The 21,657-nt window shown below is 42.2% G+C and overlaps 1 protein-coding gene across 4 annotated transcripts; it reads left to right on the top strand.

Annotated features, from left to right (window-relative positions):
* Positions 1–5,189: 5,189 nt before the first annotated feature.
* Positions 5,190–21,657, top strand: NARS (asparaginyl-tRNA synthetase). 4 transcript variants are annotated; one of them, XM_006087135.3, is made up of 15 exons: positions 5,190–5,366; positions 6,386–6,468; positions 8,489–8,554; positions 8,649–8,741; positions 8,828–8,917; positions 9,889–9,967; positions 10,924–10,994; positions 11,770–11,856; positions 13,615–13,836; positions 13,939–14,138; positions 14,536–14,671; positions 15,447–15,560; positions 18,818–18,949; positions 19,902–20,033; positions 20,561–21,657. In XM_006087135.3, the coding sequence occupies exons 1-15, from the start codon at positions 5,324–5,326 to the stop codon at positions 20,690–20,692; spliced, it is 1,680 nt and encodes a 559-aa protein (XP_006087197.1). In that variant the 5' UTR covers positions 5,190–5,323; the 3' UTR covers positions 20,693–21,657. The 4 variants fall into 4 exon arrangements, with proteins under 4 accessions (XP_006087197.1, XP_014309887.1, XP_023608394.1 ...); XM_023752626.1 differs by having other exon boundaries at positions 5,229–5,366; positions 6,299–6,468; XM_006087136.3 differs by having other exon boundaries at positions 5,238–5,366; positions 6,389–6,468.

The following is a 21,657-nucleotide window of genomic DNA, read 5'->3' as shown; positions in this document are numbered from 1 at the left end:
AGAAGTCTGTGGCTTAGGTTAAGGAACCCGAGCAGGTCGAGGAGCCCTGTGTCCTATGGTGATATTCAGGCATACTTTAGGGATGTTGTGGGTTCTGTTCCAGATCAATACAGTGAGTATCACAATAAAGCTCGCCTTAATCTTTATGCGGGGGGGGGGGGGGGGGGCTTGATGGGTCTTGCCTTCAATTTGTTTAAAAACCGCAACATCTGTGGCGCGCAATAAAGCCAAGTGCAATGAAACGAGGTAGCTTGAGGACAAGCCCAGCTGAGAAGAATTATTATTCAACCTCCCTAATGGGGGGCACGCAGCAGCACCTGAACATCTCACTCATCTTTGTTTTTTGGAAAAGATTCTAGAAAAAGAGCTTACAAGCAAGCAGTGCACAAACATAAAGGAGCCCGAAATCACTGAAGTAAATTAACCAGCAAAACTTAAGTGCTGACAATGACCTCTACAACAGGGAAGAAAGTTACGTTTTCAAGTCCTTAAATTAATAGTTACCTCGTAACTATAAGTCCCACTTTCGTTTGCTGCCTCAAGCCGGGTTTAAATATTACTGAGATTTTTGGACATGTGGACGTCTTCGCTAATTAAGCGACCACTAGGCTGCCCCCCACCCACCCCCGTTCCCGGCCCGGGGGATACGATACAGAGGAGCGAGCCCTCGAGGAACTTAGTGATTTTTGCCTCTTCTGTCTCCAGAGACTGTTTTGAGGTGCAAATAACTGGAAAAAGCTCTAAAGACACCTGTTGACTTGCTAGGCGATGGGCCCAGAGAGCCGTGGTCCGGCGACCCGCACAGCCTGCGGGTCCCCTCCTCACCGGCAGGGGGACCAGGCAGCCGGAAAGGCAGGACCGGGAGGGGAGCGAGGAAGTTGCCCAGAGAAAACATGGCGGCGGCAGCGTCGCGTCACCTGAGCTCAAGCCGGCGGCCGCTACGGTAGCCCCTGGGAGTCAATACGCTTCTAGGACGGCGATTCGCATCCAGCGCCAGCTGGAGCCAAAGGGGCATCAACCCCGAGACTGGGGCAACCCTGAGTGGGCGGGGAGGTGGAGCGCAAAGGAGCGCGGGAAGAGGGCGCCCCGCGCTGGCCAGAGTCGGAGGAGGAGACCGAAGAGCAATAGCTATTCATGCAATTCATTCCATGTGTGCATGCATTCATCGGCACCTACAAACTTCAGTTTGTTCTTGGAAGTGACCCTGTCAACGACGCTGTAGGGCAAGTTCTGCTTCCAGAGGGAGGTTGGACTAAAGGAGACTAAAAGATAGTTATCAATCGCTTGCTGAGGGCGAGGCTCTGTGCTAAATGCCCTGAAAGGATGCCAGGAACGCATTTTACCTACAATCCAGTGGGGACATGTAAGGGCCTGGGGGACCCAGTGAGCACAGGCAAGTACATGCGGGATGTGGGCAGATAAGGAGAGAATCCCACTGGGAAAGAGGCGGTGCAACCCCACCACTTTTTATTTATTACGGAAGGAGCGGGGGAGGGTAAAGGCTGAGGGTGGTGAGTAGAGAGGATGGTCTGCAGGAGCTGTGTTCCCTAAAGATTCCTGCCTATTAGTTTCAGGGCAGGTCAAAGACATCGCAGTTATTTTATGTAAATGAAATACCTGGAGACTTCTTTGAAGCCAATAAACATACTAAAAAATAATATGCATCCCACTATGAGGGAGATTGCACCTTGCATTGGCTACTGGTTTAAGGCATAGATGGCACTCATTGAATGTCATAACTAAAAATAATAGCAGCTGTTCTCTATTAAGCCAACTGCTTCTGGGTAATGGGGCATGCATCAGTCTATTGTTGCAACAATAAAGCTGTGTAACAAAATGCTGCAAAACTCAGAGGCAGCACAGCAATCATTTTTTCTCACATCTAGGGGTCAGTTGATCTGGCCTGAGTTCAGTTGGGCTTGCCTCCAAGCTGCAGATTCTCACCTTCCTTGGACCAGTGGGTCGATTGGGGTATGTTCTCATGATGATGGCAGAAGCAGGAAAATAAGCTCAACTGTACAAGCACAGTTGAAAGCTTTCATTGCATCACATATCCTACGGTCAAAGAAAACCCACATGGCCAGACACTACATAAATGAAGCAGGGAAGTATATTTCTCCCATGTTAGAAAGGGGAGCATGTGTGAACATTTAAAACAATAACCTAATTTAACACAAGGCCCATGATTAGACCATTGAACCATCGTCACACTTCCCTCCCTGAAATGTGTTCCCTGGCTAGAGAAAGTAGTATGTACATGGAGATGGACTCAGCATTCTGTAAGTCCACAGGTGCTGGTGCTGCAGGCAGGGAGGGCACACCTCTACGTGGACTATGACTATACTCAAGAGGCATATTGTTGCCTCCTCCTCTAGGGGTCTAATGTAAAAAATCCACCCCCACCAGGTGGCCACCTGGTTCCCCCAAAGATTGGTGTCCTATCAGGTCCTCAAAGTTGGCTTCTGCTGTTGGCCAGTTGGGTGCTCTGCAGTGGCAGCAGCCAGACAGATCAGCCTGATGAAGGGCAGTCCATGAGGTCAGAGCCATGCATAACCTCCATCCTGTTACTATAGCCACTTTGCACGTGGTTTCTTTGAGCAAACACTGGGGTGTTTGGGGACAGAGACCAATGTCCACAGATTACAGAGACCTGCTCCATGTTGAATGCCTTCTAATGGACATTTACCTGGGACGATACATCCAATTTTATGGATCAGGTAAAACTAAATTCATGAAGGGCCGTTCAAATGCCAGTCTTTTATTGCTACCTGACAGGAGCTGCAGCCAGCCTGCCAAGAGGGAGCTGGGGTAATGAGTACCGACTTCCCCACCTCCCTCTACTCTTCTACCAGTGCTCCCCATGGGTTGTATGGGACCAGACCCAGAGAGCCCACTGATGTGGTCCACAGAAGTCAGCCTCTAGAGGCACAGAACAGGATGAAGAGGAGAAATTCATCTGGATGGGCTGTGGTAGGCAGCCCCTAAGATGATTCCCACTGAGCTCCACCTCCTGGTATTCACCCCCTGTGTAGTCCTTGGTCATGTTGCACTAGGGTTGGTCTTTGTGGCGAGTAGACTATAGCAGAAATGATGAAATGCCACTTTACCTATTAGGTTGCTATAGCAGGCAGCTAAGGTGGCCTCCATGACCCCTGCCTCCTAATATGCATGCCCTGGTTTAAAACCCTTTCTTGGAGTGTTGGCTGGACCGAGTGACTCGATTCTAATGAAGAGGACATGGTAAAGTGATGGGATATCACTTCTAAGAGTTGGCTGCAAGAGACTCTTGAGGTCTTGCTTGCTCTGATGACACAAGCTGCCCTGTGGAGAAACCCACATAACAAGGGATGAAGGGAGACCTCTGGCTAACAGACCATTAGGAACTGATTCCTGTCAACACCCACTTGAGCGAGCATGGAAAAGGACCTACCCCAGGTGAGACTTAAGAATCTCAAATTTCCATGACTGCAACCCCTGCTGACACCTTGATCGCAATCTAGAGAGACCCTGTGCCAGAACCTCTAGCTAAGCCACTCCTGAATTCCTGACTCTCTGAAAGTATGTGAGGTCATAAATGTTTGTTGTTTTAAGGTCCTAAAGTTTGGGGTAATTGCTTTGTAGTTATAGATAACTAATATGTGAGCAAGCAAAAACAAAAAATTCAGGAAGGATGGAAGGGAAAATCTATGAAATCAAGTGAAATATTATTGAAGAAAAATATTTGGTTCATATTCTTGATAGACTCTGAACCTGTGTATAGAGTTATTTTTAGACTTTTTTAATGAGAAAAATATGTTTTCCTTTGACTCAAGGACAAACTCTGGTATTTCACTAAGTTGAGAATATTTAAAGGCAGAACAAGAATTCCAACCAGGTTTGAAGCCCTAGTTCTTTTCACAACATTATTATGCCTCCCTATAGTGATCCTTATAACTTTAAATAAAAATATACCACAGCCCTGGCCAGTGTGGCTCAGTTGGTTGGGTGTCATCCTGTGCCTTTTGGATTCCCTGTCAGGGCACATGCAGGCATGGGGGTGCAGGAGGCCACCGATCAATGTTCTGTTCTCACATCGACATTTCTCCCTCTCCCTCTCCCTTCCTCTCTCTCTAAAAATCAATTTAAAATTATAATTATATATACCATTGTCCACGTCATAAATAAGTTCATTAATTTAAGTTAGAAAGTAAAAGTGTCATATTTCAAAACAGGAAATGCATGTGAGCAAGGACTACTCTTATCTATGTTCCTCACGCCCACCCCCACCCCACCTTATTGCTGGTGCTCAATACATCTAATGAGGAAGAAACTGAGGGTCCCTGTGATTTTGATTAAATTCAGTTTTAAATCCTAACTCTAAAAATCCTCTCTCTCCCCCTCAGAGACCCAGAGTTTCCCCCAGATAATCAGCAATCCGGAGGCAGCAGAAGACAGTGGCTGGGACTTGAGCATTGGTCCCACAGTCCGGACCTCTGGCAGCCTGAAGATAACATCTCGCTTCAGGTCCGGAGCCCTAAGGCGGAACAACCCCTGGCTCCTTTCCCATGAGACCAGACAGAGGGACCCTGGAAAGGACCTCAGGGATGTCCTCAAGACCCGGAGAAATGACTCATCACCCTTCCTTCACCTCCCACCCATCAGCTCCTAACATGACCCAAAGCCCTGACTCACGGTGTCTTGTGATTTCGCCCTACATAATCTGTACCTACAGCCAGCGAGTGTGGTTTGGAGCATTAGCTTCCCGCCTCCGTACGGGTCAATTCAATATTAAACTATATTTTCCTTCTATACTGCAAACTCCTGCTCGTGCATTTCCTTGGGCCAGTGCGTGCAGGCAGGCAGGCTCGAGGAAAAACCACTGGAGTTCTGGTCACAAAGACACTAATTCCACAAGCAGGCCCACATCTGGGGATATGGACCGGAATCCTGTTTCCCAGAGGGCCCTGGAGCCCACCGCTGGGGGCAGAATTGTAAAATTCGCCAGAGAAAGCAGAAAGTAGGGAGGAGGAGACGGAAGGGAGCAACTAGCTGCCCCGGGCGAGTCCGATGGTTCAGGAGTCCCGCCCCGGATGTCGGAGTACGCGGGGCGGGGCGAGTCAGGGGGCGGGGCGCCGGCCGGGCCGGAAGTTGTCTCTGCCCGGCCCAAAGATGGCGGCCGCAGCCACACTTGCCCTTGTCGCCTAAGCTCCTGTAACCAATGGCGCCGCGATGCTCGGGTGACTCATTGAGGCGACCTAGGCTCGACGTTATATGATGCAACGTTGGAGTCGAGGAAGCCGCCGGTGCACGTTGCGGTGACAAGGCGGCGGCGTGTTGGGAGGTGATGTCCTTGGAGGTGACCCGGGCGACCGCAGGGATGGTACTAGGTGAGTGCGGCTCGGGGACCCCCGGGTGTGTAGGGGCGCGTTGCCTCTGCCCGGGGCGGGAACCTCGCTCAGGCCGATGACCAGCACTTACAGACGGCCTGGCGCAGAGTGGGCGTGCCCCCACCCTTCAGACAGAGACGATCGCAGGAGGGTGTGCAGGGCCTGGGCCCGCCGGGCCGGGCTGCTGGGCTCGCCCCGGCCTCCCTCCAGCCCTCGGGGCCCCGGGCCGGGTGTGGCGGCCGCTCCCGCCCTGCCCCCCGAACATCCCGTGATGCGGCTGAGGGAGGCACTGGCGAACCTCACAGGGGACCCCCTCATCGACATCACTCTTCCAAATGATCGCCAGGAAGGCCTTTAGAATTCGAACCGTCTTTCCCAGCCCCCGTTTGTGCTGAGGTTTCCCGGCCCTCCATCTGGAGCGGCAGCAAAGGGAAAAGCCGACGTGCTTCCCCGTCAGACTTCCTGGCCGCGAGGCCTTCTGCACCGTGTTTCACCCCAGAGCTTCGGGTTCCCTGAGAGACCAGAAGGGACTGGTACCTGTTTGACATCTGGGCGCCGACGCTGGGGGACCGGACTTGTCTGTGTGCCTTGATTTCGTCCTCAGTGCAGCCGTCAAGGCGGGCGTTGTTTCCTCCCCTATTTTACCGTCAAGGGAATGGGCTTGGGAAGTGAAGGTGCAACATCCCAGGACCCCAGGCTGGTCTGGCCCGCTTCACAGCCCGTCCTCACGACTGGGAACCCGGGGAGATGGAAGCAGGCTCACGGGTCACTCACGGGATCAAAGTTCATTTTGAAAAGCTACATGTGCAACCCGTATGTTTTTATGAGATGGATTTCATGGGAACGGGCCTGGGAAAGTAATTGTGATCCATCTTCTTTTGGGCTGTGGCAGTTTTTCACTATAGTAACTCAGCTGCCTGTTCTGTTCACAGAAATAAAGAATGGATGAAGTAGTTGCAGTATGAGATGACTGATAATTATTGTCCAGATGTGTAACTCATTCTCACTTTGTAAAACAGCAGAGCTCTACGTCTCGGATCGAGAGGGAAATGATGCGACAGGTGACGGAACCAAGGAGAAGCCTTTTAAAACCGGTCTGAAGGTAGTGTCCCCTCTCCTAGCAGAGCAGCTTTGCGTGTATGAGTGACTTATGTCAATTATTACGTGATTTGTCAATAATTCATTTCAAGCACTGGGTTTTGAAGAGAGTGTTCAGAAAAAGGAAAGTAAAGATTGTGTATAGAAATGTAGCTTTAACAGATCTAAGTCTAAGCTTATTTGAACATTTTAAAAATGTCGTCTTTTTTCCTTATGTGGCATTGCATCTTGGAATGTGTCTCTCCAATGAGTCAGATGGCCAGTTTTTTCAGTTCTTGTTGAAATAATATTCAGCTTCAGGTTAAGGTGTGGGTCGAGAGATCCCTCCGTAGGTAGCCATGGGTTTGCCTGTTGAACTGCAATGTCTGCACCTGCCAGGTAACGAAATGTTAAAGCTCCCTCCTTGGGCAGCCCTAGGAAAAACTGCCCTGACACTTTGTTCTGTGTCCATACCTGGCCAATCCCCCTTTGTGTTAGCTATGTTGCAACACCTATTTAGGTTATGATCAAGTGTTCCTCTCCCGGGAGCATTCTCTCTAGTTATGCTTTGGTGTGTCGTACATAGTTCTTACTTTTTAACTCTTAGGGGGAAATATTTCTCTCATTTCTGGGCTGTTGGGGTGACTTGAGCTCCCCAAACTGACAACACTGTTTAGGTGAATGTTTGCAGAATGTCCCTGTTAGCAAAAGCATGCCATTCTGATTTGGGGAATTACAGTTTGGCTCCTTCAATTTCAGTGATAAAAAAGGAGTGATCAGTAGAGAGTGTCAGGTATTAAGTGAATTCCTAATGATTTGCAAACATCCCTACAAAGTCTGATGGTTAAAAACATGAGTTCTTGGGTGTTTTTTAAAAGGTCCAGGTTTCCCCCTCCTCTGTACCAATCATTGAGTTGGAACTGCTGTTAAAACAGGAGGAAAGGTGTTTTTTAGGTTTGGAAACTATACTTTTAGAAAGCTTTTTGTAAGCTTTAGATCTTATTCCTTACAATTATTTCTTGGTTGACTTAACAACTTGGAAGAAATTTGAAGTAGTTAATAAAACATTTATCTTTTACATACTTTCAACTATTTTTTTAAAAAAAGAATATGAATTATAAAATCCTGTATAATAAAAGGCTAATATGCAAATTGTCCCCTCTACTGGGAGTTCAACCGGAGTTCAACTAGGGGGCTGAACTGTCGCCAACGGCCAGCAGCCCCTTCCCCCGGCCGGCCCCTACCTGTGCATGAATTCGTGCACCAGGCCTCTAGTATTCAATAACCTCAAAGCTGATGTGTTCCAGTATTAATGAAAGAGGTATTCTACATAAGAGTAATTTTTAAAATTAAATGAAACTTAGCCCTTTGTGTTCTTAGCCATTATTTTGTTGCTAGAGTTTCAGAATTGGCTTATCTGTTCCTTAGCCAGGATTAATCATTTAGATGTGATCTGTAACTGGCTTTTGCTATCATCTGTCTCCTCTATTGTCAGCATAACTCCCTCTGGCCCCTGCGCCACTTAAAATCTGTTGCTTCTAGTCTACTTGTGGCTGGGAAACTCTATACCATGTCACTGAACTTGTTAGAATTGTTGCAAAAGGACCCGAGAGCTAAAAAAAAAATGTTCTTAGTACTTCAACCAGTCGATCTATCAATATTGACTTTCAACTCTTGGGGTCTCTTCTTGGCTCTTGATTATGTTCTAGACCAGTGATGGCGAACCTATGACACGCGTGTCAGAGGTGACACGCAAACTCATTTTTTTGGTTGATTTTTCTTTGTTAAATGGCATTTAAATATATAAAATAAATATCAAAAATATAAGTTTTTGTTTTACTATGGTTGCAAATATCAAAAAATTTCTATATGTGACACGGCACCAGAGTTAAGTTAGGGTTTTTCAAAATGCTGACACACCGAGCTCAAAAGGTTCGCCATCACTGTTCTAGACAGTTGAAGTTGCCTCATAATTACCGTGTTATTTTGATCTCAAATATTGTACAATGTTAAGGATATTTTCTTTTTCTCTCTCCCCATCCAAGGCTTTGATGACAGTGGGAAAAGAACCATTTCCTACCATTTACGTAGATTCACAAAAAGAAAATGAGGTAGGGTGAACGAAAACCTTTGCAGAATTTTATTTTCTGAGTATTCATCAGAATTAGAGGTCTTGAAAAACTAAATATCTATTCTTCTCTCTAGCGGTGGGATGTTATTTCTAAATCACAGATGAAGAACATTAGGAAAATGTGGCATAGGGAACAAATGAAGAGTGAATCCCGGGAAAAGAAAGAGGTGAGCAATGAACTCACAACTGAGAACATTTGAAAAGTTAGAACACTAGGAACCGTGTTAACAAATTGCTTTATCATTAAAATTAGGCAGAAGACAATTTGAGAAGAGAAAAGAACCTGGAAGAAGCAAAGAAGATTACCATTGAAAACGATCCAAGTCTTCCAGAGCCAAAATGTGTAAGTGTGATGTGTGTTGTCACAAACACGGCAAACTGTTATTTGTGTCTGAGGGCCCTGCCGCGAGGTTTGTTCCTTTGCATTGTCCGTCTTTCCTTGTACAAGAAGGGATGGAGAGAAGTAATGTTTTATAGTTTTGCGGCTGGTGGTTCTTTTGAGGTTCATTTTCTCTTTTTTTAAATATTTTTATTGATTTCAGAGAGGAAGGGAGAGGGAGAGAGAAACATCAATGATGAGAGAGAATTATTGATCGGCTGACTCCTGCAAGTCCTATGCTGGGAATCGAGCCCACAACCTGGGCATGTGCCCTGACCAGGAATTGAACTGTGACCTCCTGGTTCATAGGTTGATGTTCAACCACTGATCCATGCCAGTCAGACAGGATTTTTTAAATACAAAGTTTTGTGATTTTATGAAATTGGATTCTTTCTCTATTCTTTCTAGAACAGGATGCTGGCCTCTGGGCATGCTTAGATTTCAGACAGTTCTGATTGCTGATGAACTGCCATATTTTCCCTGTTTTCTTAGTGAGGAAGCTGTTTTCTTGGCTGTATTCACCATCCCCTTTACTCATCTCTCTATTCTCCTTCATCCCCCAAACAGAAAGCTAGCTAGCCTTTGTTAACTTCTACCTCCCAGAATGTCTGGAGGGACTGTGAGGTCAGGGAAAGGGCTCTGTGTGGATTTGGGTTATTGCTATTGTGAATTCATGTACTCACTGATTTTCTGTAGCCATAGCTGAAATTCTGGGTGTTTCTCACAGTTGGTTTTGCACTAAGAGAAAGAGGTTTTTTTTAACCACGCAGTATGGTGAAGTTTTCTGGTTCTAACCTGCAGTAAAGTTACTAATCTGTAGTTTTGCACCATTTTTGAAATTTTAACGCTTTACTGTCATCCATCTAATATTAGTGAAAAATTGATATGTGATAAATGACACAGTTAGTGAAATGTTATTTATTTTAATTTGACAGGTGAAGATTCATGCATTAGAAGGATATAGAGGCCAAAGAGTTAAAGTGTTTGGCTGGGTCCATAGGCTGCGAAGGCAAGGTAAATGGCATAGCTTTCCTTTTCTCTCTTTTATTTTTAAATATCCCTGGTCTTAGATGAAGAGTAATGTAAAAACATTTACTTGGAAATATTTCGATTTTTGGATGCTAGTTTTTTAGAGGAGATAGTGACTTATATCCTAAATTTGTTCTTATTCAATATGACTATTAAAAGTTTTTAAAAAATTTAAATGCTCTTTACCTGTAAGCAATCACAGTGATCAGAAGGTGTCCAATAAATATTTGTGTAGTTGAACTTAGTTTTTTAATGAAAAGCAGGAAGTGGAGAGCCAAATCTGAAACTTACTGATGGTAGAACTCGTGACACTTATGATTAGTATATTTGCATTCTGCTTCTGCTGATATTTTGTTTTCTCTTTCTATTTTTATAACTTTATAACACGTGTTTTATTGTAAGTGGTTATCAAATCCAAATCCTTCGTAAAAAGAAATGGGACATTCGCCCTGGCTGGGTGGCTCAATTGGTTGACCGTCGTCCTGAAAACCAAAAGGTTGCGCCTGGGTTGCAAGTTCGATCCCTAGTCTGAGCGTGCAGGGGAGGCAACAAATCAATGTTCAATGTTCTCACATCGATGTTTTTCTCTCTTTTTCTCTAAAGACATATCCTCCGGTGAAGGTTCATTTAAAAAGGGCGAGATGTAAATAAGAAAAAATGATTCTTTACCACGGTGTTTCTGCACCTCGCGCCTAGTGCACAGTCCATTAGGCATTGCTGGGGCTTCAGCGGCTAATAGGACTAATCCCTCATCTCATGTTGCTTACTGTCTGCTTTCCCTTGGTTGCGTGGGTCATGAGGATCACATGGGATTTGAAAGTACAATTAAGAAGATAATGTGCTTTACAAATACTGAGCAGTGATATAACCAGGGACACTTCAGAGGAAGGGCAGCCCCTGGGAGGTCTGAACTTTCAATACATTTCTCTTTCTCCTTTCAGGAAAGAACTTAATGTTTCTGGTGTTGCGGGATGGTACAGGGTATCTTCAGTGTGTCTTGTCAGATGATTTGGTAAATATTTTCTCTTACTTGTGGTTAAAATTTCGATTTTTTTCAGTAGCTTCCTTTATTGTTAGTTTTTAAAATTTTAACTGTTATTATGGAAAACATTTATTTGTTGGGGAAAAACTGGTTGTTTGTCCTGTGGAATTTCTCTGGATTTGGTCAATTGCATACGCTGGATGTTAAGTCTAATCATATGTATCTATCTATATAATTTATATATATATATATATATGTGTTATTTATATAGATATATAGATATTTGGCACCACTATTTCATGGGCAAAGCTCTTCCAATTGCATATTGTGAAACACATAATGTCTGGTTGGTTTTTTGTTTTTATGTTTTTGTGTGTGTTTTTTTTTATGAATTGTGGGCTCAGGTGTTGGTAGCCTGGTCCCTCCCTCCATTACGAAGTTTCCCATCACTTTCTTCTAATGATTTTAACAAGTATTGGTGATCATAGCTCATATTGACTGTATTATTTTAACAGTCTGAATTTCAAATAAAAATGAATTTTTCAAATATTTTTAAGAGATGTGGGCTAATGTCATTTATGCCTATGTATGTATGTAAAGTATCTATTTACATAAATGTGTATATTTATATAGAGATAAATCTTTTATAAAAATAGCTATTCTGTATTAATATTAAAAATTGATGGCCATCTTATTTTACTAGTTTTGGACCAGATAATTTGTAAATAATCCCCTTTGTTTTCTATACGTTAGAATATTTTAATGTAAATGTGAATAACTAAGTTTGAACTTGATCTTTTTATAGTGTCAGTGTTACAATGGAGTAGTCTTGTCCACTGAGAGTAGTGTTGCAGTGTACGGAATGCTAAATCTTACCCCAAAGGGCAAACAGGTGAGTGGATTGACTTTCTCACTGGGTGAATAGCTGTTTGCTTGTATTCCAATTCGTACTTTTGGTATTTGGCATATAAACACACAAATATGATGCAGTTGCTAAATTTAGTATGCCTTTTCCTTTTCCTGTGAAATCCCACTGTACAGCTCAGAAGATGTAACAAACTCAGAGATATCCAACCTTGTAGAATTCCTGAATAATCCTCATGGACCATAATATAGCCACTTTGCTGTGGGTGTGTGAATAACTTTTCAGCTAGGTGGAAATAAAAACTTAATCCAAGAAATTTCAGGAAAGAGCAGTAATCTAAATCGAAAATTTTTGGATAGAATTTGAGAACCTCTTAGAAAAGTTAAATATAACTGATATGCAGAAAGATGTTTGTTCCCTAGCCAACAGGCACATAACCTGTACCAGTTACAGTTACTTGTTAGTAATTATTGCTCAAGTAACTATTACTGCGGTTATTTTCCTTGGCTGGGAAAGAAAACCAAGGTGACATACTAACCACCAGAGGGAGCCCCTAGATTCTACCTACTAGACTAGAAATACTGATTAAAGAGAGTCAGAGCTCATGTAAAAGAAGAACCTGTATTTAGAGTGAATATCTGATCCAAGTTCCCTGGATTTTCCTTGGAATTAATGTGATTGGGAAATGGAGTGATTGTTGTGATGCTACTTGCTGTCCAATGTTTGGCACGAAGAAAATTATGTATTCCTTAATCTGTGGCTTCTAAAATGAATTGTTTTTAATGGAATTATCAGGGAGAATTTGAACTTTTACAATATATATGTTCCAAGGAGAAACAGCTTGTAGTAAAATCTTTGCATTTAAAGAGCTTTTCAATGTGAGTATTGTGTTACTTTCAATTATTGGTAAAGGCTAGAAAGATATACCAAAATGTTAGTAGTAGTTAGTAGTTACTCCAAGTTGTGGGATTATAGTTTTATTTTTTACTTTGTGCTTTCTAATTTTTCAAAAACTTGTATGTGAATTAACTCCGAAAGGAATATTAAATATATCAATATAAAATTGAATTATTGGGTCTGTTAGAAGGGTAGGCTAATAATGATGAGATTTTTAGAAATAGCTTACCAAAAATTTTGTAATCAAGTAAAAACTCAAAGTGCTCGCTGCAGGACAACCAAGTAAGTCGAGTGACAAGGAATTGGGGTAAGGAAAGCAACTTTATTCGGAAGCCAGTAAGCAGAGGAGAAGGCAGACTAGCGTCCTCAAGAACCATCTTGAGAAAGTACAGAATTCAGTCATCTTATGTCAGGGGACAGGGGAAAACAGGAGGGGTTTAAAGTCAAGAGGTGGTTGATGACTGCAGACGCCTGGATGCCAAGAAGGGCCCAAGGGGGTGGTGAAAATTCTTTGCTTTTGTTCGGCAAACTTCAGTTATCTTGGTCCCACTCACAAGATTCCTGTCAATTTTTTTATAAACTTTTTTTTTTTTTTTTACATACCTTCCTTATCTCTTTGGGGAAGTTGTGGCAAGCAGGGAGGTTGTTTGAGTAATTTCTAGGCTACAGGTTAGATCCTTGAATGATTAGCATACCTGTGTGCAGGACTAAGCAGAAGATTCTAACCCACATGTCATGGGACCTGGCAGGTTCGAGCAATGTGGTGTCAGAAAGATCATTAGAATCTATTACATTTTGACATAAATTAAAATCTTTACTACTACTGTAAATTTTTTGTTTCATTCTCCTTTCCTTTCATTCCTCCCCTTCTTTTTTAAAAAAATGTAGGCTCCTGGGGGCCATGAGCTGAGTTGCGACTTCTGGGAACTGGTTGGCTTGGCCCCTGCTGGAGGAGCTGATAACTTGATCAACGAAGAGTCTGACGTTGACGTCCAGCTCAACAACAGACACATGATGATCCGAGGAGAAAACATGTCCAAAATCCTGAAAGCTCGCTCCATGGTCACCAGGTGCTTTAGAGATCACTTCTTTGATAGGGGGTACTGTGAAGTAAGTGTGCACTCATCTCTTGCAAATGATACCTTTGGCCATTCTTCAACTTGAATAGAGGTGCTCACAGTGGGCTTTCTTTACTCCTTTCCGTTTGAACAGGTTACTCCTCCAACCTTAGTGCAAACTCAAGTGGAAGGTGGTGCTACACTCTTCAAGCTTGACTATTTTGGAGAAGAGGCATTTTTGACTCAGTCCTCTCAGTTGTACCTGGAGACCTGCATTCCAGCTCTGGGGGATGTTTTTTGTATTGCACAGTCATACAGGGCAGAACAATCCAGAACAAGAAGGCACCTGGCTGAGTATGAATTGTCTTTTTATTTTAAAAATTTTAAAAATAATTGTTTAGGAAAGCAATTTTTATGTAGTCAAAGGATGCCTATGTAAATGTGTTGGTATGTTAAGAGGATATATGAAGAGCAGTTGAATAAATTAATTGAAACCATGTAAAAAGTTTTGCCTCTTAGGCCATAGCTAGCTAAGGCCTTCCTTTTACTTGGCCCTGATCCTTTATGTGTTAAGGAATAAACAAACATTAATTATTTAAAGGGGAAAGGTAGGTGTGTGCTAAAACTAATTTGCAGATTTAGCAAGGATGGAATTTTACTTTTCTGGACAGTTTCCCAATGTTAAAATCCTTGTATGAGAGAAACTTAGTAGAAACGAAGAACAGCTCTGAGCTAGTGTCTCGTTCTTCAGATACACTCACGTGGAGGCAGAGTGCCCTTTCCTGACCTTTGAGGAGCTCCTGAACCGGTTGGAGGACTTGGTTTGTGACGTGGTAGATAGAGTCTTGAAATCACCCGCAGCAAGCATAGTGTATGACCTCAATCCGGTAGGTCTAGAGTTTTATGGAAATACAAAATTATGATTTCTTTTCTGAAAGGCAATGTTGTTTTCACCCTCAGTATTTATAGGTTAAATGGGTTGGCGAGCTTTGAAGTAAATGGCTAATAGTTGCCATTTCTCCACACTACTTCAAAAGTAAGTAACCAAGAATGTGCAAACAGCTTCAAACATACAGGTACATACACAAAGAAGAGATAAGATCATCTGTGGCTTTTTTTTGTTAGGGACACATTAACTGGACTACGTAATAAGCAACATAGTTGGTGCTCAGTGACTGCTGCATTTCAATAAAAGTAGAATCACCTTTGGAAATAACAACAATATATAACTTCACACCAATGGTTTCAGGGAATAATGAGTTTGCTGGAGTTAGTTTATACTCTCATGTGTATTACCACAAAGATTCCAGTTATGTAATTACCAGTAGTCAGTTCCACTCATCTCCCCCTCAATCAGAGCCCTGCAGAACGTTTGAAACCTCTTTTATCTAATGCTTTTTTGACATCCCTTTCAGAGAGTACTTTAAAAGTGGAAGTATTTAAAATTAAAGTGTTTTTATATTCATGCATTAAAAAAATAATTGTCAATAATTTAATAACATTTTAACTTAGGAGGAAGTTCATATGTTTTTCTTTTTAGAAATGTCCACATTGATTTTTAGTCTGAAATAATATTTTACAATGATACTAAGTAGTTTTTCTTAAAATGGGAATTTTAGTGTTAATGGTTTCTTTCTATACACTGTATTTTTCCTTCTGTAGAACTTCAAGCCCCCCAAACGACCTTTCAAACGGATGAACTATTCAGATGCTATTGTGTGGCTCAAAGAACACAATATAAAGAAAGAAGATGGAACTTTCTATGAGTTTGGAGAGGTTTGTATTCCTTTCTAATCATTGTTTCAAAGGCGGCATTGTGCTTAAGTGGATTGCTACTTCTGCTTAATTAACCAGTGATGCCGGAGGCATCTGCTTGCCATCAAATCAATGGTAACTGAACCTTCTAGGATCGCTGATGATTCATTGACTTAATAGATGTAGAGTAAGCCTTAGAACAGTGCCTTTCTGTAGTGTTCAATAAATATTAGCAAGTTTTTAGCCTTCACACCTCATCCGTTGCCTCTCTTCTCTTCTTCCATGATCAGTCATGGGCTTGGTTGTAATTCTCTAGGTTGGCAGGATGCCTCAGAAAGTTGTAAACTGTAAATTTACTGCAAAATGTTAGCATCTATACTAATAATAGAGGAATATGCAAGTTGTCCAGGACGTCGTCACAGTAACGACTAAACAGCAGGCTGCATTGGGTGACCAGGCTAGCAGGAGGGTTAGTGAGGGATGACCAAATGACTGAACAGCAGGCTGTGTAGGGTGACCAGGCCTGCAGGGGGGTTAGTGAGGGACGACCAAACGACTGAACAGCAGGCTGCGTGGGGTGACCGGTACAGCAGCGGGGGCAGTTGGGGGCGACCAGGTCGGCAGGCGGGCAGTTGGGGGCAACCAGGCCGACGGGGGGGGGGGGGCAGTAAGGGGCTCACACGCCAGCAGGGGGAGGCAGTTGGGGGGCGACCAAGCCGGCGAGGGGGCAATTAGGGGCGATCAGGCAGGCAGAGGTGGTTAGGGGTGATCAGGCTTGCAGGGGGGGCAGTTAGAGGCGATCACGCCGGCAGGCAGGTAAGCAGTTAGGAGCCAGTGGTCCCCAGATTGTGAGAAGGATGTCCCTGGGATCGGGCCTAAACCGGCGGGGGGACACCCCTACCCCCCCTACCCCCTTGCATGAATTTTCGGGCACTGGGTCTCTAGTGTATATATATTTTGTTTTTGTCTGTCTGGAGAAAGTATTTGGCTTCGCAAAAAGGATCCCTTCCCCTCAAAACAGTAAATCAAACTCCTTCACGTAGAGGGGATTCAAAGAAGAAAATAGCCGCTGGTTAAATTGCAAAACCAAGAGAAGCCTTGATAAGGAAGTTGGCCTGAGGCCCAGGTAACTGACAGGTAAACTGAGTGGGTATCGGATATTTTGTTTGTTAAATTTTTTATTAAATTTTTTATTTATTGATTTGAGAGAGAGAGAGAGAGAGAGACATCAATTTGTTTTTCCACTTATTTATGAATTCATTGGTTGATTCTTGTATGTGCCCTGACTGGGGATTGAACCCACAACTTTGGCATATCAGGATAGTGCTCTAACCAACTGAGCTGCCAGGGTGAGGGTATAAATTGTTAACATGATTCTAAGTCCTCTTTCCTGTGCATTTAACCATTCCTTGCATAATATTTGCAAATCCAACTGTTCTACAGAGGAAATGTAACTACTGCTAGCTAGAGGTTTGTTTGTTTTTAGAAGGAATTTATAGAGAGGACAGACAGTAGACTTGACCTATGTAAATTACTCTTAATGTTTCATGAATTCAATTGATGGTGTATAATAGAATTTTGTACTGAAGACTTTAGAACTGTTAGCCAAGCGGTGTGACTGAGTGGAGAGAATACAAGTTTTGGAGTAAGAAGGCTTCCCAGGTGGGCTTAGCTCCCACCTATGTCCTCACTGCTGTATAACTGCAGGCCAGTGACCCTGCTCCCTGGCTCCTTACCTCTGATGTGGAGGTAACATCCACTTTGCAAAGTCGTGAAGATTTAGTGAGCAAAATGCCTAGAGCAGTGGTTCTCAACCTTCCTAATGCCTCGACCCTTTAATACAGTTACTCATGTTGTGGTGACCCCCGATTTCATTGTTACAAATTGAACATAATTAAAGCATAGTGATTAATCACAAAAACAACATGTAATTATATATGTGTTTTCCGATGGTCTTAGGCGACCCCTGTGAAAGGGTCATTTGACCCCCAAAGGGGTCGCGACCCACAGGTTGAGAACCGCTGGCCTAGAGGGTCCCTGGCACAGGAAGTGCTAAGGACATGCCAGTCCTTACTCTACACCCATACACATGAGGATGCTACAGTAGATAAACATTCTAAAGACTTTTGGAAAAGACTCCTCTTCCTTCAATTAAATCTTATGCAGAACTCTAGGGTGCAAAGTAGCTAAAAGCTGAGAAACCAGAGCTCTCCCACTCACCTCCCATCTCTCTGTACTTTAGAGGGCACAGGGCTCGAGGGACTAGAGCTTGGAAACAGGTGGGCCAGGTGATTGCTAAGCTCCACTTCAGTTCCTACACTAAACAAATCAGTGCATCTTGTCCAGTTCTTTCTTCAGTTTTTATTGGGACAGGAGTTTTCAGTGGTATTTATGTGTGGTTTACTGAAGGATGTTTGAGAGAGAAAGTGATTCATCATCATCTAACAAATCTTGCTAACTATTCCAGGTGTGGTTACACTTAAAATTTGACATTGGCTATTTGTCTTATGATGGTGTCTTACTATCATTGAAGGTACACAGATTTATTATTATAGGAAAGAAGTGCAGATACTAGGAGAGTTTAAAGATTATTATTGTTTTTGTTTGTTTGTTTTCATTGATTTCAGAGAGGAAGGGAGAGGGAGAGAGAGGATAAGAATATCAATGATGAGAGAGAATCATTGATTGGCTGCCTCCTGCACGCCCCACACTGGAGATCAAGCCCACAACCTGGGCAGGTGCCCTGACTGGGAATCGAATGTGACCTCCAGTTCATAGGTCAACGCTCAACCACTGAGCCTCTCCAGCCAGGCAAAAGATTGTTGTTATTAATAACATACACTGTGTGTATATCGGTGTATTCTGGAACATTCACTAATTATCATGTGTCTTATGGGATGAAATGGACCATGTCTGCTTCAGAGCTAGATAAAACTAGCCATTGACAAAATGAGCAATATCTAGTCACAGTGATAATGACTTGGGTGGGGGTTTTTGCTTGTTTTTGGGGGGGTTCATTCCTCAAGCAGCATGGCACATGAGCTGTGTTGTAGAAGGATGCAGATCATTTTATAGTTTATTTAATAACTGGGTTTTTAAAATATATTTATTTGTTTTTTAAAGAAATTGTCCCTTACCCTGTGTGTCTGGGTGATGGTGGGTATGTATTCTTCCTGTGTTGCATTAAGAAGAGGAAGGGTAGCTACTAGGTGAAAGAGCTGCTTCTGTCTTGTTGCATTTAGAGCTATAAATGTTAATAAAGTCTTGTTCAACCTCAGGATATCCCTGAAGCTCCTGAGAGACTGATGACGGACACCATTAATGAGCCCATCCTGCTGTGTCGATTTCCTGTGGAGATCAAGTCCTTCTATATGCAGCGCTGTCCTGAGGATTCCCGCCTCACTGAATCTGTCAGTTGTGATTCGAACAGTATTAATAATTTTGTTTTTTAAGGGGGTGGAGACTGTTATTGGGATAATATACAGCTCATGGCAAATACTTGATTATAAATCTAGAATGACATTTTTTTAAGAAGTTTTTTTTGTCCTCTAATAAATTTACTTTGTTAAATTACGGAATTTGAATATTTGCATTTTGCATGATCATAGTACTCCTTCAGCTATAGGACAGGGGTGGGCAACCCCTGGCACACGTGCCAAACATGGCACACCAGTAACTTTTGCTGCCACGCGAAACCCTCTCTTATAATCTTCCATTTATAATTTTTTTCTTAATATCGACTTTTTTATTTTTCAGATAAATTCAGTGTACGTGCATCTTAGATAAATAAATAATGTATACATGTTTACATAACATGTATACATTAAAAAATAAATGTATTTTTCATCATCACATACTGTGTTTTTGTCGCTCGAATGAATTTTATTATTTCTTCAAGGTTCTTCACATACATACACCTTAAGAGATATCAAGTAGGCGTAATATGTTCTCAAAAAATTAGGGTTGGCACGCAGAAGAATTTTGAGTCAGATTTTGCTGGTTTTGGCACGCACTCACAAAAAGGTTGCCCACCCCTGCTATAGGAGCTTAATTGTGATTTTCTTTTTCTTTTTTCTTAATATATTTTTATTGATAGAACATTGATAGAGAGAGATAGAAGATCAATGATGAGAGAGAATCATTGATCAGCTGTCTCCTGCACACCCTTTAATGGGGATCAAGCCCGCAACCGGGTATGTACCCTTGACCAGAATCGAACCTGGGACCCTTCAGTCCACAGGCCAACACTCCATTCACTGAGCCAAACCTGCTAGGGCTTAATTGTGATTTTCATTTAAACTGTAGAGCAGTGTCATGACTGATAGCCTGTCGTAACTGCATTTGATTTACTTGTTGTTAAAGGTCGACGTGTTGATGCCCAATGTTGGCGAGATTGTGGGAGGCTCCATGCGTATCTGGGATAGTGAAGAAATGCTGGCAGGTTATAAAAGGGAAGGAATTGACCCCACACCCTATTACTGGTACACAGATCAGGTAGAAACAATTTTCAAATACTCTTTACATTTTTTTATTGTAGTAGTTTTGTATAAATTGAAATTTAAAAGGTGATGATTCAGGATGGAACTTTAGGATTTAAAGAACTTTATTCAGTTTCATGATTATAACAATGTGTCATGTGAATATTGCTAGTTTTGGTTTTGGCTAATAATATGTTAACTTCATTTGAAACCCTATTTAACTGCTGGCCTTGCTCATCGCTACTGAGCTTTTAAACATTTGTCATTGGATCTGACCAATATCTAGTGCTATCTTTCATTTTCCTCTTATAACCAAAGACATTGACTTGGCTTTAAAGTTTGAAATCTCTTCTTTCCAAGGTAGCACTTAATCCCTGTTTTATTTTCCATACCAAATTATTTCTTCACATGTGTTCCATGAAGGTATTTAGATTAAGGGTTGAATTCTTAACCACAATAAGCTAACTCATTTCACAGTAGAAAATTTTAACTATTTTAGGAAAAACTGTAAATTAAGCATATTCCTCTCTCTTTTTTAAACAGAGAAAATATGGTACCTGCCCTCATGGAGGCTATGGCTTGGGCTTGGAACGATTCTTGACCTGGATTCTGAATAGGTATCACATCCGAGATGTATGCTTATACCCTCGCTTTGTCCAGCGCTGCAAGCCGTAACCGGTGCCTCCTGAAGCACGAAGGCCAGCACATGGTTCCTGAGAGCAACAGACTGCCTCGTCCAAAAGAACAAAAAGCCAAGATCTTCCCTTTTTTATTCTATGGGGATATGTCTGGTTCTGTTTTCCCCTTTTGTTATTTGTTTTCCTGCTACCACAGAAAGCAATCCAAAACACTGGAACATACAGTAAAGTGACATTGATGTTGCCATTTTAAGAAAAAATATCCATTACAAAATTGAGAAATACGTGGCATGTAAGTGCTATTATGAATATATTTCAGCATTTTATGTAATTATAGGTTATAATCTTTGCACCTATATACCATATATATAATTAAACAGTTTTTAATTATGGTCTAAGACATTCCAGTTACTTAAGATTTTTGTCCTTTTAATTATAACTGAAATTCTTTAATTTGTATCATTTTATTGTATCAATGGGTTAAACATCTTGGGAAGATTGACACTATGGTGTAAAAATTTGCTAGTATTAGAACAGAGTATAATTTAACAATAGATGCTGGAATCAAATGAATAGCCTCTTGCATCATTATTAATCTTTTCTAAATCCGTGTAGCTGCTTGTAATTCTGAGGCATACGGATTGATATGGAAGAACTTGTAAAAATGGAACTGTCTTAATTTGAAGAGCAAAATTTTTTTTCAATGCTTCAGTGAACAGCATCCTTTCTAGCATTAATTTAAATTAAGGGAGACTGGTCTTCCCTCTTTCCTGGTAGTTCCTAAATAACTAAGAATAAGTTCCCAAAGAATTTGCACATAGAATCTTACAACTGTTAAGTGACTGAGTCATCCCCATATCTCATCTGTACTCCCTTATTAACTCTCAGCAGGCTTTTTGAATGGCTTTGTTTCAGATTTGGTTAATTTCTCCCCCAAAATGCATGTCATGTATTCTCAGGTTGTATTCTCAGCAATCAATAAATGGATACACATAAAAACTC

The sequence above is a fragment of the Myotis lucifugus genome, unplaced genomic scaffold, assembly GCF_000147115.1.
Source record: "Myotis lucifugus unplaced genomic scaffold, Myoluc2.0 scaffold_36, whole genome shotgun sequence".
Taxonomy (NCBI): domain Eukaryota; kingdom Metazoa; phylum Chordata; class Mammalia; order Chiroptera; family Vespertilionidae; genus Myotis; species Myotis lucifugus.
Note: the sequence above shows the minus strand (reverse complement) of the source record. Positions and strands in the feature narration are given on the sequence as shown.

Coding starts and splice junctions, on each gene's coding strand:
- NARS (XM_006087135.3), top strand. CDS start 5,324: ATGTCCTTGGAGGTGACCCGGGCGACCGCAGGGATGGTACTAG. Junction 14,672..15,446: donor TAGTGTATGACCTCAATCCG/GTAGGTCTAGAG, acceptor TTCCTTCTGTAG/AACTTCAAGCCCCCCAAACG. Junction 18,950..19,901: donor ATTCCCGCCTCACTGAATCT/GTCAGTTGTGAT, acceptor TTGTTGTTAAAG/GTCGACGTGTTGATGCCCAA.